The sequence below is a fragment of a genome, unplaced genomic scaffold (assembly GCF_019419815.1).
Source record: "Pyrus x bretschneideri cultivar Hongxiangsu unplaced genomic scaffold, Pyrus_bretschneideri_v1 Contig4, whole genome shotgun sequence".
Lineage (NCBI taxonomy): Eukaryota > Viridiplantae > Streptophyta > Magnoliopsida > Rosales > Rosaceae > Pyrus > Pyrus x bretschneideri.
In genome coordinates, this window is record NW_025999723.1 from 12,613,406 (window position 1) to 12,628,262 (window position 14,857).

A 14,857-nucleotide genomic window follows, 5' to 3' on the forward strand; every position below is an offset into this window, starting at 1 on the left:
ATCAAAGCAGCCGTATCAACTTTGCAAAATTATTTTTGCATGTTCGAAAACTTGGGAAATGATCATGACATGACACCTAACGAAAGTTGGTGACAATTTGTCAATTACATAATACTAAGTTTGATCAAGTACAATAGTTATTAATCTCAACGAATCTTGGATATTGATACCGCAAATTACACAAACAGCTTAACAATTCTTAATAAAACATTATATATGCGTTAAATTGTAAAATAAAATAGACATGCAAGAAGTATTTGTACTAAAAATAAATAAATAAATAAATAATAATACAGAGATTGTCTTTCTTTTCTTCTAAATAATAAAAAAAATAATACAGAGATTGTCTTAAATTAATAGGTCATGTGAAAAAGAGGTTCTTTGTTTGTCTTGTTTATTTGGTAAGGACGATGTGAGGTGATGCTTCCCCTCGTATGTTTTGTACGCTTGGATCCCCCCTTCCCGCTTCTTGTTAATATTCAACTATCAAAACTCAAAAATTAGAGAAGAGGAGGAGTGCGAGAAAATTTTCAATGTGATCGGTACACAGGGTGATACATTATGTGTTATTATACAAATAATGAGATATATGTGTTAAAAAATTAATAACTTAAAAAATAAAATTTCTCATCACTTATATAAAAACACGTGATGTACCATCTATGTTCTGGTCACAATTAAAAATTTCTTGAGGAGTGCAAGCGTACAAGTATACAAGTATCAAATTCACTATATTAATTAATCATTTTGCTTAAATCACGTCATTTCACATGTGAAAAACAACAAGCAATTTGGCTTTTTGATGTAGCACAATTTTTCACATCTTTACAATCCCTATTATATGTAAGCCGATTTTTCTAACTTAACATATAGACAATACATATTAGGTGACGTAAAAGACGTATGACATGAAACACAGCTTTACAAGCCCTATTATATTAATTAACATGCTATAATACTATGAAAGAAATTAAGATCTAACCCTAACAACATATATAAGAAGTTGCCAACTCGTTGTAACCCTAACGACATGTTTTCTCTCATGTGTAGGGTTATTTAAGTTCAAGATGTAAAACACATTGGTTGTGGAAGTACATGGATAGTATCAACAAATAACATATAATAACGTAAGCATCTAACTTGGTACTAAATCAGAAAGAGAGAAATAAATTTTAATTATCAATGTGAGAGATTCACACTCTCAACAGAACATGTCCATTTTTTTTTTACCTCAACCTCCAAAAACAAAACAAACATTTCTCTTTGCTTAGTTTTATTTTTCTTTTTTTATTTTAACGATGAAATTAATAATTCATGAAAATGATAAGAACTATTTCAAATGTGAGAAAAAAAATAGTTGGTAAATACCTAAAAAAATCCTTTTTGAATGTTGATGTAGCTTTATAAGTTATAACATGCTTTGTTCTTCTGCCCAATGCACATATAATTGCTTGTCTAACCAAAGTCACTTTTATATACATTATACAGAACAATATCACACCACATGCGAAATAGCATCTTAAAAACAATGACTCATCGGCAATTCGGCATTTAAACTCAGTTGCCACAGAAGAGAGAGAAGAAGACAAAGTTAGTTTGCCACATACTGGCTCCATTTGTCGGGAAGAGCCACATTTCCCTTTGGCTCCTCAAATCTTCAAGAGTGCTTTTAGGTTTACGTGTTTGAATTGTGGTGCATTGCATTTGTAGTAGGTCGCTTTAAAGTCCAAAGGCCTTTTTTTTTTCCTTTTTTTTTTTTTCGAGAGGAGAGAACTGCAAATATCATTACCATGGCTGAAGTTAAAGGGGGAACAGAGAGCCACAAGGGTCTAACAACAACGGACCAAATTACACAGGAAAAGGAAAGCAAACAAGACGCAGAGCACACCTCCGCGTCCCCCTCTACAACCTCCTAAAACTACCTATTAGTTTGGAGGACAACGAAGTTCATTCTTGTTCAAAACACCAACAAACAAAGATGGGGTCATTGAACCCAAACTAAATCGCACATCTCCGTACCCATGTGCGACGCTATGAAATTCGCCGCTCCACTAGTTGACCTTGGAACCGAAAGACCAGTCGCAGGCAAGGAAGGAAGTTCTTTTGGTATATCGATTGCAAATGAAAAAGAAAGCTATTTTTAGTTGAAAGAATGAAAAGAAAGGTTAAAGAAAAAGGATAGTCAAACTATATTTGACCTGTTAGACCATCTTCAAAATAAATGTTAAATTATAACAGTAAATTATAATTGATGGTTGATGTGACAATTTGAAGTCTTATGTCATATTTTGTACTTCTCTAACTGAATAGTCATATTTATTGTCTTATTAAAATAGAGCTTTAAATGGTTGTAATTATTAAAAGAAATGTTGTAACAAAATTTTTATTAGTTGAAATTGTTTGTACCATACTTGACCAATCCCGAAACTACTAAGCACCAGTCAACAGCATACCGTCAAGGACCCACAAGACCTTTCCTCCAACTAGGAGGTCAATCACAATGCGACACATGTCGGTATCAGAGGCCAATCTCAGTGCAACACGTGTCGATATCAGAGGTCAATCACAACACGACACGTGTCAATGTCACAACAAAACTAGAAACTCTCTTCTATAAAAGGGGATCATTCTCCCACAATAATCTCTAATGTCATTTATACTAAACTATTCACTAAAACTCACTAAAAGAGAGCTTGAACCTATGTATTTGTGTAAACCCTTCACAACTAATGAGAACTCCTCTACTCCTGGACGTAGCCAATCTGGGTGAACCACGTACATCTTGTGTTGTTTGCTTCCCTATCTCTATTCATTTACATACTTATCCACACTAATGACCAGAGCAACCTAGCGAAGGTCACAAACTTCACACTTTCTATTGTACCAAAGTCCTCGTCGATTTTGTGCATCAACAGAAATGTTAGTGAAATAAGAGACACACCATTAAAATTAATTAAAAATAAATTTGACATTGATGTCAAATTTGACTCCTAATCACAAAGCCTTAAAATCCAGTCAACAAATAACACTTTAGTTGAAATTATTTTTATGTCAAATATACACAATGACATTCCACCTAGGATTTTGACATTTCCTTTAGAGATGCTTTTAAAAGAGTCATTTTACAATGGTAGGCAACGTTGTCACTTTGATTTTGAGCACCAAAAACAAAATCTAACAAATAAAAAAAAACTGAAATGAAATGGTTATCAAAATAATTATAAATAAAAGGGGAAACTTTGCTATAAGTCCATTTTTTTTAATCAATATGAGGAATAGTCCAGCTTCTTAAAATAAGTCCAATCCCTTAAATTGAGGATTTTTTTATTATATAAGATTTATTATAAAAATGAATTTCTTTTTTGTTGTTATTTTTTGTTCTTCTGTTCCAAACCATATTTATAAATCTTTTTATAATCAACTTATATCATAGGTTAATTGTATTTACCTACCTATATGAAAGATTCATATTTATAATTAACATGTATCACTACTTAATGTATCTTACTTGTAGGTATAATATTTTTGTATTTTGTAGTTAGGTTTCATATCTCGCTTATAGGTAAAATATAAAAATGCTAGGAAGTCACACGAGAACTTCTTGGGCTCGACTCCGCTGTAGGACGATATTATCCACTTTGGGCCCCGACCACACCTTCACGGTTTTGTTTCTGGGAACTCACACGAGAACTTCCCAGTGGGTCACCCAACCTGGGATTGCTCTTACGCAAACTCGCTTAACTTCGGGGTTCTGATGGAACCTAAAGCTAGTAAGTTCCCAAAAGGCATCATGCTAGGTAGAGATGGGAATATACATATAAGGCTTACAGGATCCATTTCCCTGGACGATGTGGGATGTTATAATCCACCCCGCTTAGGGGCCCAACATCATCGTCGGCACACATCCGGTCAACATATTGGCTCTGATACCAAATTGACAAATCCCGACCCGGGCCCCCACCACATCCTGGGCTCGACTCCACCATAGCACGTTATTGTCCGCTTTAGGCCCCGATCATGCCCTCACGGTTTTGTTTCTGGGAACTCACACAAGAACTTCTCAGTGGATCACCCATCTTGGGATTGCTGTCGTGCGAATTCGCTTAACTTCGGGATTCCGATGGAATCTGAAACCAATGAGTTCCCAAAAAGCCTCGTGCTAGGTAGAGATGAGAATATACATATAAGGCTTACAGGATTCACTCCCCTGGGCGATGTGGGATGTTACAATCCACCCCCTTAGGAGCCCAACATCCTCGTCAACACACTTCCAGTCAGCATATTGGCTTTGATACCAAATTGACACATCCTGGCCCGGGCCCCCACCACATCCCGGGCTTGACTCCACCGTAGCACGATATTGTCTGCTTTGGGCCCCGATCATGCCTTCACGGTTTTGTTTCTGGGAACTCAAACGTGAACTTCCCAGTGGATCACCCATCCTGGGATTGCTCTCGTGCGAACTTGCTTAATTTTGAAGTTCGGATGGAACCCGAAGCCAGTGAGTTTCCAAAAGGCCTCATGCTAGGTAGAGATGGGAATATACATATAAGGCTTACAGGATCCACTCCTCGGGACAATGTGGGATGTTACAAGTACCATATGGTATCAATTGATGACAAATAATGCATATATGTCATGCCAATTAATGAATTTATCTCATTAGATATTAGTTGTATGCATCACTTACCGTATTAAATTAAGCATCATGATATGCTACTTGATTCGACTCCTTAATCTACATTATGTGGTATATTTCAAAATATTAAAAATAAAGAAAATGCTAGCTACCTTTTTTATTTGTCTTCTTCTTTTTACCTTTCTCATTCATTGTTTGCAATGTATACTTTTCAACAATTTAAACCAAAGCCCTTAATATCTTGAAAACTTATATTTGCTTTTTTTCCGTTGCCCATAGTATATGTGATAACTAAACTAACAATTAACATATATTTTTCAAAAATAAAATAAAATAATTCTCTCCCACACCGCGTGAATCACTATCCATTTTCTCACCGGTCACCACTGGTGGCAAACTGGCAATCAACCATGAAACCTATGCTCAACCTATTCGCCTTCTTCACCAAATACATCTCCAATGCTATTTGGGGGTGTTTATCATGCTTGACCAAACTTGCGGAAACACTCGCAAATGATAAAATGTAGGGGTGGACACTTAGAACCGAAAACATTGATCAAATCAAACCTCACCGAACGGTTCAAATTTTGTGATTTTAAAACAGTTTCGTTTTGCAACTGAACTGCAGTCTGCATAAACAGTTTGGTTTCGGTTTTGAACATCTGAAACCAAACTGCAATGCAAAAATTAAAATATGTTTAGTTTAATACCAGTAATAGGTGTTTCATCAGTATTAGGCATATCAAATTCAGTTTACTTAACAAATTATACAAATACGATCTTCTACTGAACTATTTTTAAACCTATGAACTACACTTCACCTCATTGTTCATGACCAGTAATAGAAGCTACATTATTCATGGCCAACGTAGCTTCAGATGCTTGTAAGCCATTGTGAACTGCTTCGAAAATGTGCAAATGTGGATAAAGCAGAAATAAAGCTACATTGTTCATGGCCAGTGAATTGTAAAGATAATTGTTAACATTCAAATTTGGGAGGTTAATAAAAATTAGTGCGGTCAACACTTGGTAGGCTCGGGTTAGAAACAATAAAATCTTTGACAACAAAGTTCAAGTGGTCCACCCCTAAAAACTGGGATACATTCATTGAGATGCTCAAATATATTGAATAAAGGTTACAAGAAGTGCCCGATATAGTCAAAGCTTCCATTTTTCTCGTGTCTAACCCGTTATAAAAGGTATTATTCCCTCTTTTATAGGCCATCAATGAGCCTCAAAATTCTTTTGGCTCGAATTACTCCATAGTTCTCATATTTAACTAATCAAGTACGTTGACATGACTTGCTAATTACTCTTGCATTCTTTTATTCTCTTTACGCCTTCTCCGTCTGCTATCCCACTGGGGCCATCGAACAAGGCCTTATCTCTCATTTTTCTACTTGTCATGATACTTGGAGGAGTGTGTATGACAACTTAGCATAGGATATACTTAGGCTTGCTTGGTAGGAAACACAAAAAATTGCATGTGTTTCCCACAGAAGGCACCAAACTACTAATGCTCAAATTTGGGAGGTTAACAAAGATAAGTGTGGTTGGCCCTTGGTGGGCTCGGAGTAGAAATAATAACTTTGACAATAAGGTTTAAGTGATTAACCCCTAAAATTGTGCTATATTCACTGAGGTGTTCAAATATATTGAATAGAGGTTACAAGAAGTGTTTGGTATAGTCTAATCTTCATTTTTTTTGTTGTGCCCCACTCATTATAAGAGGTACTCATCCCTCTTATATAGGCCTTCAATGAGCCCAAAAGTCTCTAGGCTTAAGTAACTTCACCGGTTTCGCATTTAATGAACCAAGTAAATAGACATGACTTGCTAGCTACTCATCCATCCTCTAGTTGACTTGTGGTAGTGAAGTGACGTTTGTTCAGTCTAAATGCATGTTTTTTGGGCCAATGCGTATCGAGCGCCTTGCTCGACCCTGAGGTTTGAGGAACCCCATGCCCGAGCGCCTGATCTAATAGCCTTTAGGCTTCTGCTCACATTGATGGCAACACATGGCCTGAGGTTGCTGTTTGAGTAGGTCTGCTCCTGAACTTGATGCTATAAATTTGTCAATAAGGCAACTTGTTGCCAACGGTCAGGAAGTGCTCGGCTTTGTTGCTACCAAGTAAACCAGAACGTTGAGCGGTCATCTGTAACGCTCATAGTGGCTCTTTTTAATCTCGTTGGGTCTTGGTTTTCTTTCTTTCTTTTGTTAGGCATGAGTCTTCCTTTCTTCCTTTGAGCCTTAGTCTTCATTTCTTCCTTTGTGCCTTTACTGGACCTCTCATGCCTGTGCGATTTATAGGAGTCAAAAAGGACTCTGCGTTAATAGAATTTTAACTTCATACATTCATATTTTGAAGAAATGAAATAATTTAAAGAATTCAACGAATCTTAAAATCATACACATAAATAATTTAATGCAAAAACAACTTAATTAGAAGCGTTATTAAATCTATATAAAAAAAAAAGTGATTAAGTTATATTAATTATTCGCGTTGGTGCGATAAATCTAGAAGGAGAAACTATTTCTGTCCCTGAGCCTATGACTTTGAGGGTGTTTGAAGTATGTAAGACAAAAAGGATTTTCACATATTATGGTGAAAGGTGATTATAGGTTGGTCATTCAATCGGTGCAAAGCGTATGTGATGTTTCCTAGAGCTTGAAATGAATCATTGAAGATATCCAGTGGTTTGATACCAAGTTTACTATTAAGTGGAACTATGTTTGTTGGGAAGCGTTGTATTCCGACTCAATGATTTAATGTTAATTGTATTAGAAACAGTTGTATTAGAGCTTTCTATTTCTTGTTTGATGGAGGTGGATTGTCTGCCCTCCCATTTCCACTCTCCCTATGCCCTCTTGTTTGTGTTGTCACGGTTAAGCTACGTTAATATTTTATATTCCTATTACTTTTTGTTTTATTATTTCTATAAAAAATTAATATAAAATGTTGACGTTGCTTAGCCTTGACCACACATCACAGGAGGACATGAAAAAGGTATGGAAATGGGAGGGCAGACAATCCACCTCCCTTGTTTAATACCCTTTTTTGAAGAAAAATGTACTAAACCATAAACAAACACTACAAAGTACAAGTGCCGCATGAAAAAGTGAAATGATATTATTACCACAATTTTATATCATATTTCTTTACCATATTAAGTGATAAATAAGTTAGATAAGCTACATCATTTAATTTCAATCCTTTTATTAATTAAAACACTTAAATAATCTTAGGTGGCACAATAAGACTCCTTGTATACCACAATCATCATTTAATTAACAATCTTTTTATTAATTATTGATTAACATTTTGAAATTAAATGCTAATTAATTTAGATGATGTGGCTGTCCACATCATATACTACCTAAGGTGGTATACAATTGTGATACAAAAATATGGTAAAAATAGCATTATTGCATGAAAACTGAAAATTGTGATTTTATGAGGTAACCAAAATGGAGTAGGATTTTCTCCCCTCTTTTTTTCCCTCCCCTTTCCTTCGTTCCTATTTGAATGGTCATGGTTAAACCACATCAACATCTTATATTAATTTTTTATAGAAAGATAAATATAAAATAGAAAATGTGAGATAAGGGGATGAAAGGGGATAGAAAGAGGAAGGGAGAGAATCATAGTCCAATCAAAACCAAACCTATTAAAGCCAACAATCATGTGGGCGCCACTCTCAACAATCAGGGAGAGATTTGTGTCATTTTATATCCATATATAATGTCATCATCTTCGTTCAATTATTCAAAGGAAAACTAATGAAAATATCTTGAAAACTTTAAGTTTTAATAATATAAACAAAATAAAGGATAAAATAAATAGCACTATGTTTGATATTTTAATATAAAAATATAATTTTTCGTTAGAATGACATTACCGCGACCTTTTTTTAAAACTCCTATTATCCAACCATTGTCCCTTCCTCCCAAAAACTTTATAAAACAGCTCCTCTCTCTCTTCATTACCGCGCCTTCACCACCCCCCACCCCAAAAAAAAACAAAAACTTAATTTCTACTTGAGTTTATATCTATATACATATACATATACACATATATATATATATATATATCCATCAGTACTTGGCAGCACAGTAGTACTAGCTACCATCAATGGCGGCTTTAAGGAGCTTTCTGAAGAAAAGGTCCTCTGTGCTTTGCAATGGAGCCATGAGACGGAAACTGTTCTCCACCGAGGTGTCGCAACCCCTCACTGATTCTCCATCTTTTGCTCAGAGAATCAGAAATCTCCCCAAGGATCTTCCTGGCACCCAAATCAAAACCCAAGTTTCCCAAGTACCTCTCTCTCCAGAAATTTCATTAATTTTTTGGTAGACTGGAAATGTTTAATTGCATGATTTGTTAATATTTTCAGATTCCGTTTTTGGTAGTATTTGGTTATAATCAATCCAGTTCATTATTTATATGTTTACGTAGAAATGTTCTTTGGTCACCAGGTGACTTAAATCATCAAGATGGGAGTGTAATTATATATGTTTCTAGCGTTTTAATCGTAACTCTTGATATCAAGTGTAATAGTGAGTAACTATGAATATTTCAGCATCGAGTGCTCTTTCAAAAAGCTTTGATTTTATCAAAAAATTCGATGTTCTTTTAATAAAAATGTTTCTTGTAAAAGTGCATTTTTTTAGGCAAAACTTTTTTCTGTATTTTAAATGAAAAGATGGAAACATATACGTAAGTGACAGGTCTTAGGTTTGATTCTCATCAAAGGCGAATTTGAACCATATTATTGCTAGCTCATTGCAAGGCTTAGCCCATTACCCCATCCCCTTGTCGTAGATAATATCGTTTGTTCAAAAAACCAATGTATTGTTTCTTTTTCCAATGAAAGAGACTTGACTGTATAGATCTGTGTATCTGGTTTGTGTTTAATTTAAATGATTTAGGGTGTGGAAGTTACTAGCTGAGGTAAAATGATCATGTAGTTTATACATCAGTATGTACTTATGCAGATAGCCATGAATTTAGGCACTGTAATCAGTGGAAAAGAAATCAAAGAAGAGGTGTCCTATCCTAGGACATTCGTCAACTCCCATTAATTTCTTGTACAAAATTGTCACTTGCGTGACACGCTGGACTGTGAAAGGTAAATTTGATGTATTAAGTACAAGAAGTTAACAGAAGTTGATGAATGTTCTTGGATTGGATAAATCTGCAAACTATATGGACCAAATTCCATGCAGCTGAAAATATAGCAACGGAAATGGAACTTTAAAAACTATAGGGACTAAAAACTTGTCTTAGCCTGTGTTTGTTCTTCTTCTTGCCTTTTCATTGATAATCTTTTTGCCATATTTCAGCTCATTGGTAGAACTCCCATTGTTTATCTTAACAAAGTCACTGAGGGATGTGGAGCTTATATTGCCGTCAAGCAAGAGATGTTCCAACCCACCTCTAGCATCAAGGACAGGTAAATTGTTACTTCAGAGAATCACCAGCGCGAGAAATATAAATCCTTACTGCTTAATGCTGTTTTTTGTATATACACATTAATTGCCGAGTACAGATCAATGGAAATTTGTTTGCTTAATTTTGGTGCAGACCAGCACTTTCTATGATCAACGATGCAGAAGAGAAGGGCTTGATAACTCCTGGGGAGGTTAGCTGAAGATTTCTCTTTGCTATCATTTTCCGGTTAACAGCATATGTTTGTCTTGCATTACAGTTTCAGATTTTCCTAATTACTATTGTGTAAATTTTGCATCAGACAATACTGATTGAACCAACATCAGGAAATATGGGAATCAGCATGGCGTTTATGGCGGCCATGAGAGGGTATAAAATGGTTTTAACTATGCCATCTTACACAAGCTTGGAGAGAAGGGTGTGTATGAGATGCTTTGGAGCTGATTTGATTCTCACTGATCCAACCAAGGGGATGGGAGGAACTGTTAAGAAGGCATATGATCTTCTGGAATCCACGCCCAATGCCTATATGCTGCAACAATTCTCAAATCCCGCCAATACTAAGGTATCAATTTTTTTTTAGTTCTGGATTTATTTTATTTGTTTTGACTTTCAAGTTTGTCTTGCATTTGCTTATGCTGTGTGCTTTGACTTAACTTGATCAAATGTTGCACCAGTCTATCATTATGCTATGTATGATCACAAAATTGATGGTGGATATAAGACTAAAATCGGAAAAAAAACAGGTACATTTTGAAACTACAGGCCCTGAGATATGGGAGGATACCAACGGACAAGTTGACATCTTCGTGATGGGAATCGGTAGCGGAGGCACTGTCACTGGGGTCGGGCAGTATCTCAAATCTAAAAATCCTAATGTTCAGGTAATGACATATAAGCTATTATCTTGCCAATATGTTCATGCGTTTTGTGATGTGCCGTTATATTTTGTGTTTATTCTCATAGTAATGTTGAATCTCTTGCAATCATGGTAGATATATGGAGTGGAGCCTGCTGAAAGTAATGTGCTGAACGGCGGAAAACCAGGTATAGTATCGCTCAACCTTTATGGTTCCGAAGTTAACCTTGATGATTACCAGCCTAGACATCTCGTGAAGAAAATCACGTCCGTCATTGTATTTTTGGAAGTTTATAAAACAGTCCTTGGTAATAGGTCCTCATTCAATCATGGGCAATGGGGTTGGGTTCAAACCAGATATATTGGACTTGGATATGTTGGAAAGAGTTATTGAGGCAAGTACCAAATTTGACGATTTTTTGTTATGAGGAATCGAACTTGCTAAAAAAGACGGAAGTTTTTGCGTTTGTATTTTGAGTCGTCGTTTTTACTAAGTTTCATTTCTTATTTTGTAGGTTACTAGTGAAGATGCAGTAAACATGGCAAGACAATTGGCATTGAAAGAAGGGCTTATGGTAAATATTCAATGACTAAAGATCACGTTGTACAGATTGAAACATATTCACTTATGTCATCCTTCCGATTCATGCAGGTCGGAATATCGTCTGGAGCCAACACTGTGGCAGCAATGGAGCTTGCTAAAAAGCCAGAAAACAAAGGCAAACTCATTGTGGTAAGAGCGACTTATCTTTCGGTTTTTCCTTAATGTAAGATCAAAGTTAATAAAATATCCTGCTAACATTTTAAGAGATGGATTGATCACGAAAATAAATAGCAAGGATTGGCCTTTCTATGTTGTCATGGTTCCTCACGTGCATTTTGAATTCTTGACATGCGATCTGATATACGAAACATCTTGGGTCTTTGTGATCATTTGCTTCTGTTTGTTTTCCAGACTGTTCACCCGAGCTTTGGGGAGCGATACTTGTCATCCGTTCTATTTCAAGAGCTGAGGCAGGAAGCCGAAAACATGCAACCAGTTGCCGTCGACTATCCTTAAGTACTCCAAGGCTCTCTGTGACATGCAAAACCATCAATGGACGCGTTGACGTCTGTTGCAGTGATATGAGGCCGTGTACCTTAAAATAAGTTTTTGTGCTTAGAACATTGTCTGCAATAAGGAATTTACATTTCTTGTGAAACTTTTGTTTTGAATCTGTGGAAGTGTAATGTAATGCAGTTCATTTTTGGTTCTGCAGAGAGTATATGTACACAGATAACCTTTGGAATTTATCTTCTTTTTATTTATTTATTTATTTTTAAACAAACGATATTATCTACATTAAGAGAGAGCAGGTGAGTTTAACCTCATAATAGGTTAGTAATAATATGGTTCAACTTTGCCTTTGGCCAGAATCGAACATAAGAGCTCTTGCTTGCAAGTGTAGAGAAATACTATTGGACCGTAGTACTAATATCTCTCACTTAGAGTTTGGTTCGGGTTTTTTTGGTCCATCTTTAGGTTTCTCAGTTCATCAGCTATTACATCCACACCTACTTCTAATTACCATGACTTAAATATGAATTTTGTCAACTTTGCGCAGTCTAAGACACAAAATTAGTCTACAAACTAGTTATTAGTCTAATAGTATTTCTTTTCCCTTCAATAATTATAAGTTCGAAAGTATTTATCTTCTTGACGTTGAAAGAAATTTCAAGTTTAAATCTCAATTTACGAATGGAAAAAAAAATAAAAAAAAAACACAAATTCAAGACAAATCCATGCAACTGTAACGCATCGAGGATGAACAACATTGCAGACAACAAACTTTGCTCAAACGCAATGTGCACAAATATCATTCGAATTAAAACTAGCTAATTTACCACACATTTCACTTTTATTGTGACATCCCACATCGTCCAGGGAAGTGATCTTTAAATATATATTCTCATCCCTACCTAGCACGAGGCTTTTTGGGAGGTCACTGGCTTTGGGTTCCGTAGGAACTCTGAAGTTAAGCGAGAAGGGGGCTAGAGCAATCCCATGATGGGTGACCCACTGGGAAGTTGCTCGTGAGATTCCAAAAACAAAACAGTGAGGGAATGGTAAGCCCAAAGCGGACAATATCGTGCTACGGTAGAGTCAAGTCTGGGATGTGGTGGGGGCTTGGGCCGGGATGTGACAATTTGGTATCAGAGCCTAACCCTGGCCGCGTGTGTGCCGACGAAGACGTCGGGTCCCTAAGGGGGGTGGATTGTGACATCCCACATCGCCCAGGGGAGTGATCCTTAAATGTATATTCTCATCCCTACCTAGCACGAGGCCTTTTGGGAGCTCACTGGCTTCCGGTTCCGTAGGAACTCCGAAGTTAAGCGAGAAAGGGGTTAGAGCAATCTCATAATAGGTGATCCACTGGGAAGTTGTTCGTGAGTTCCCAAAAACAAAATCGTGAGGGAATGGTAAGTCCAAAGTGGACAATATCGTGCTGCGGTGGAGTCGAGCCCGGAATGTGATGGGGGCCTGGGCTGGGATGTGACATTTATTTTGTATGTACTTACCTTTTGTCATTCTCTTTTAAAATTCATCAAAATGCATTATGTATTGCGCACACATACACTTTTTCATGTTTATCATCGACACTCCGCCCATAAACGATTTGGGGGTAAAAAAAATGTGTTGCTTACAACTTGTCTTCGACAAAGTGGAACATATGTCTTATGAGCTTTAATCAACTGAATTATGAATCTAAATCGTCTAGGAGGTCTATTAAGTTACAAATTTACTCTTGAATATTTGTTTGAGTGGTATTTACACAAAGAGTAATGTTAGGGAGATTAAATTTTTTAAACCAAATGATATGTCACTAATAAGAAATAAACACGTTAATCGACACTTAATTAATAATCCAATCATCTACAATCACATCATTTAATTTGCAAATTTAATTTAAAAATTTTGATCTCTCTAACATTACTTTTATGCAAAATTCTTATAATCCAGATAAAAATGAGTTAATCACATATTAAATTACAATTTTAGCAAATTTAAATATTAATGTCAGCTCAGCTATTTGGAAAAAGACAGCGACAACCTAGGACTAGGACGTGAGAAAAGCAAAGTGAAATGATTAATTTATGATAGAGAAGAAAAGATTATATAAATTAAATTGGCCATATGTCATCATCCGACCTTAGCTCAGTTGGTAGAGCGGAGGACTGTAGTTGCAAGTAGCAGATAATCCTTAGGTCGCTGGTTCGAATCCGGCAGGTCGGATTTTTTTTTTTTTAATATTTTTGGGAATTTTGGATTTTACCACGACATCCTATCCCGATCCGTCCCTCTCTCTAGCCTCGCTATACAAATTTTCCTTCAACATTTTTGTCCGGGCAAAGGAAGTTCAACTCAAATTTGGAATAATATAAGGGAATTAAATTTACAAACTAAATGATGTATTACTAATAAAAAATAAGCGCGTTCAAGATGTTGTTGAATCAAATTTTCTCCTTGCAAGCAAAGGTCACAACACAAATCTATTCAATTCTATTCGGGTCTCGGGTGTCCCTCTTCCTAGGGGACAGTTCAAAAATTAGTGCTTGCATTCTCGATGCAAGTATTAAAAAAAAAAAGTCACTTAGGTCCAATATTATTCCACCGTTTAGCGTCCTTACAATAAACAATAAGATATTGTTATTCGTTTAGTTATTAGTATATCGTTTGATTACAACAACAAGGTGTATACAAAAACACCAAAATCCTCAAAATGTGCAACTATATTTTGCACATCATGAAACAATCCACTATTTTTACTTAAAGTGAAATAAGGTACTGTTTGGTACGTGGGACGGGACGGAACAGAGTAGAACAAGGCGTTCTGTGCCACGTTTGGTGCGCCTAAAACGGGTGGAACG

At 36.1% G+C, this 14,857-nt stretch overlaps 1 protein-coding gene and 1 non-coding gene across 2 annotated transcripts; both read left to right on the plus strand.

The window, feature by feature from the left end:
- Nucleotides 1-8,631: 8,631 nt before the first annotated feature.
- Nucleotides 8,632-12,239, plus strand: LOC103940809 (L-3-cyanoalanine synthase 1, mitochondrial). Its single transcript, XM_048565746.1, has 10 exons — nt 8,632-8,955; nt 9,984-10,093; nt 10,225-10,282; nt 10,391-10,654; nt 10,836-10,973; nt 11,085-11,136; nt 11,264-11,343; nt 11,464-11,523; nt 11,601-11,681; nt 11,904-12,239. The coding sequence occupies exons 1-10, from the start codon at nt 8,773-8,775 to the stop codon at nt 12,006-12,008; spliced, it is 1,131 nt and encodes a 376-aa protein (XP_048421703.1). The 5' UTR covers nt 8,632-8,772; the 3' UTR covers nt 12,009-12,239.
- Nucleotides 12,240-14,133: 1,894 nt separating this feature from the next.
- On the plus strand, nt 14,134-14,222 carry TRNAY-GUA. The gene is given in 2 exon segments: nt 14,134-14,170; nt 14,187-14,222. It is a non-coding gene; the product is annotated as a tRNA-Tyr (tRNA).
- Nucleotides 14,223-14,857: the final 635 nt, after the last annotated feature.

Excerpts from the sequence above, each read along its gene's own strand:
- LOC103940809 (XM_048565746.1), top strand. The coding sequence starts at position 8,773 with ATGGCGGCTTTAAGGAGCTTTCTGAAGAAAAGGTCCTCTGTGCTTTGC. Across the intron at positions 10,974-11,084 it reads CTAAAAATCCTAATGTTCAG|ATATATGGAGTGGAGCCTGC; the intron begins GTAATGACATAT and ends CAATCATGGTAG. Across the intron at positions 11,137-11,263 it reads GCTGAACGGCGGAAAACCAG|GTCCTCATTCAATCATGGGC; the intron begins GTATAGTATCGC and ends CCTTGGTAATAG.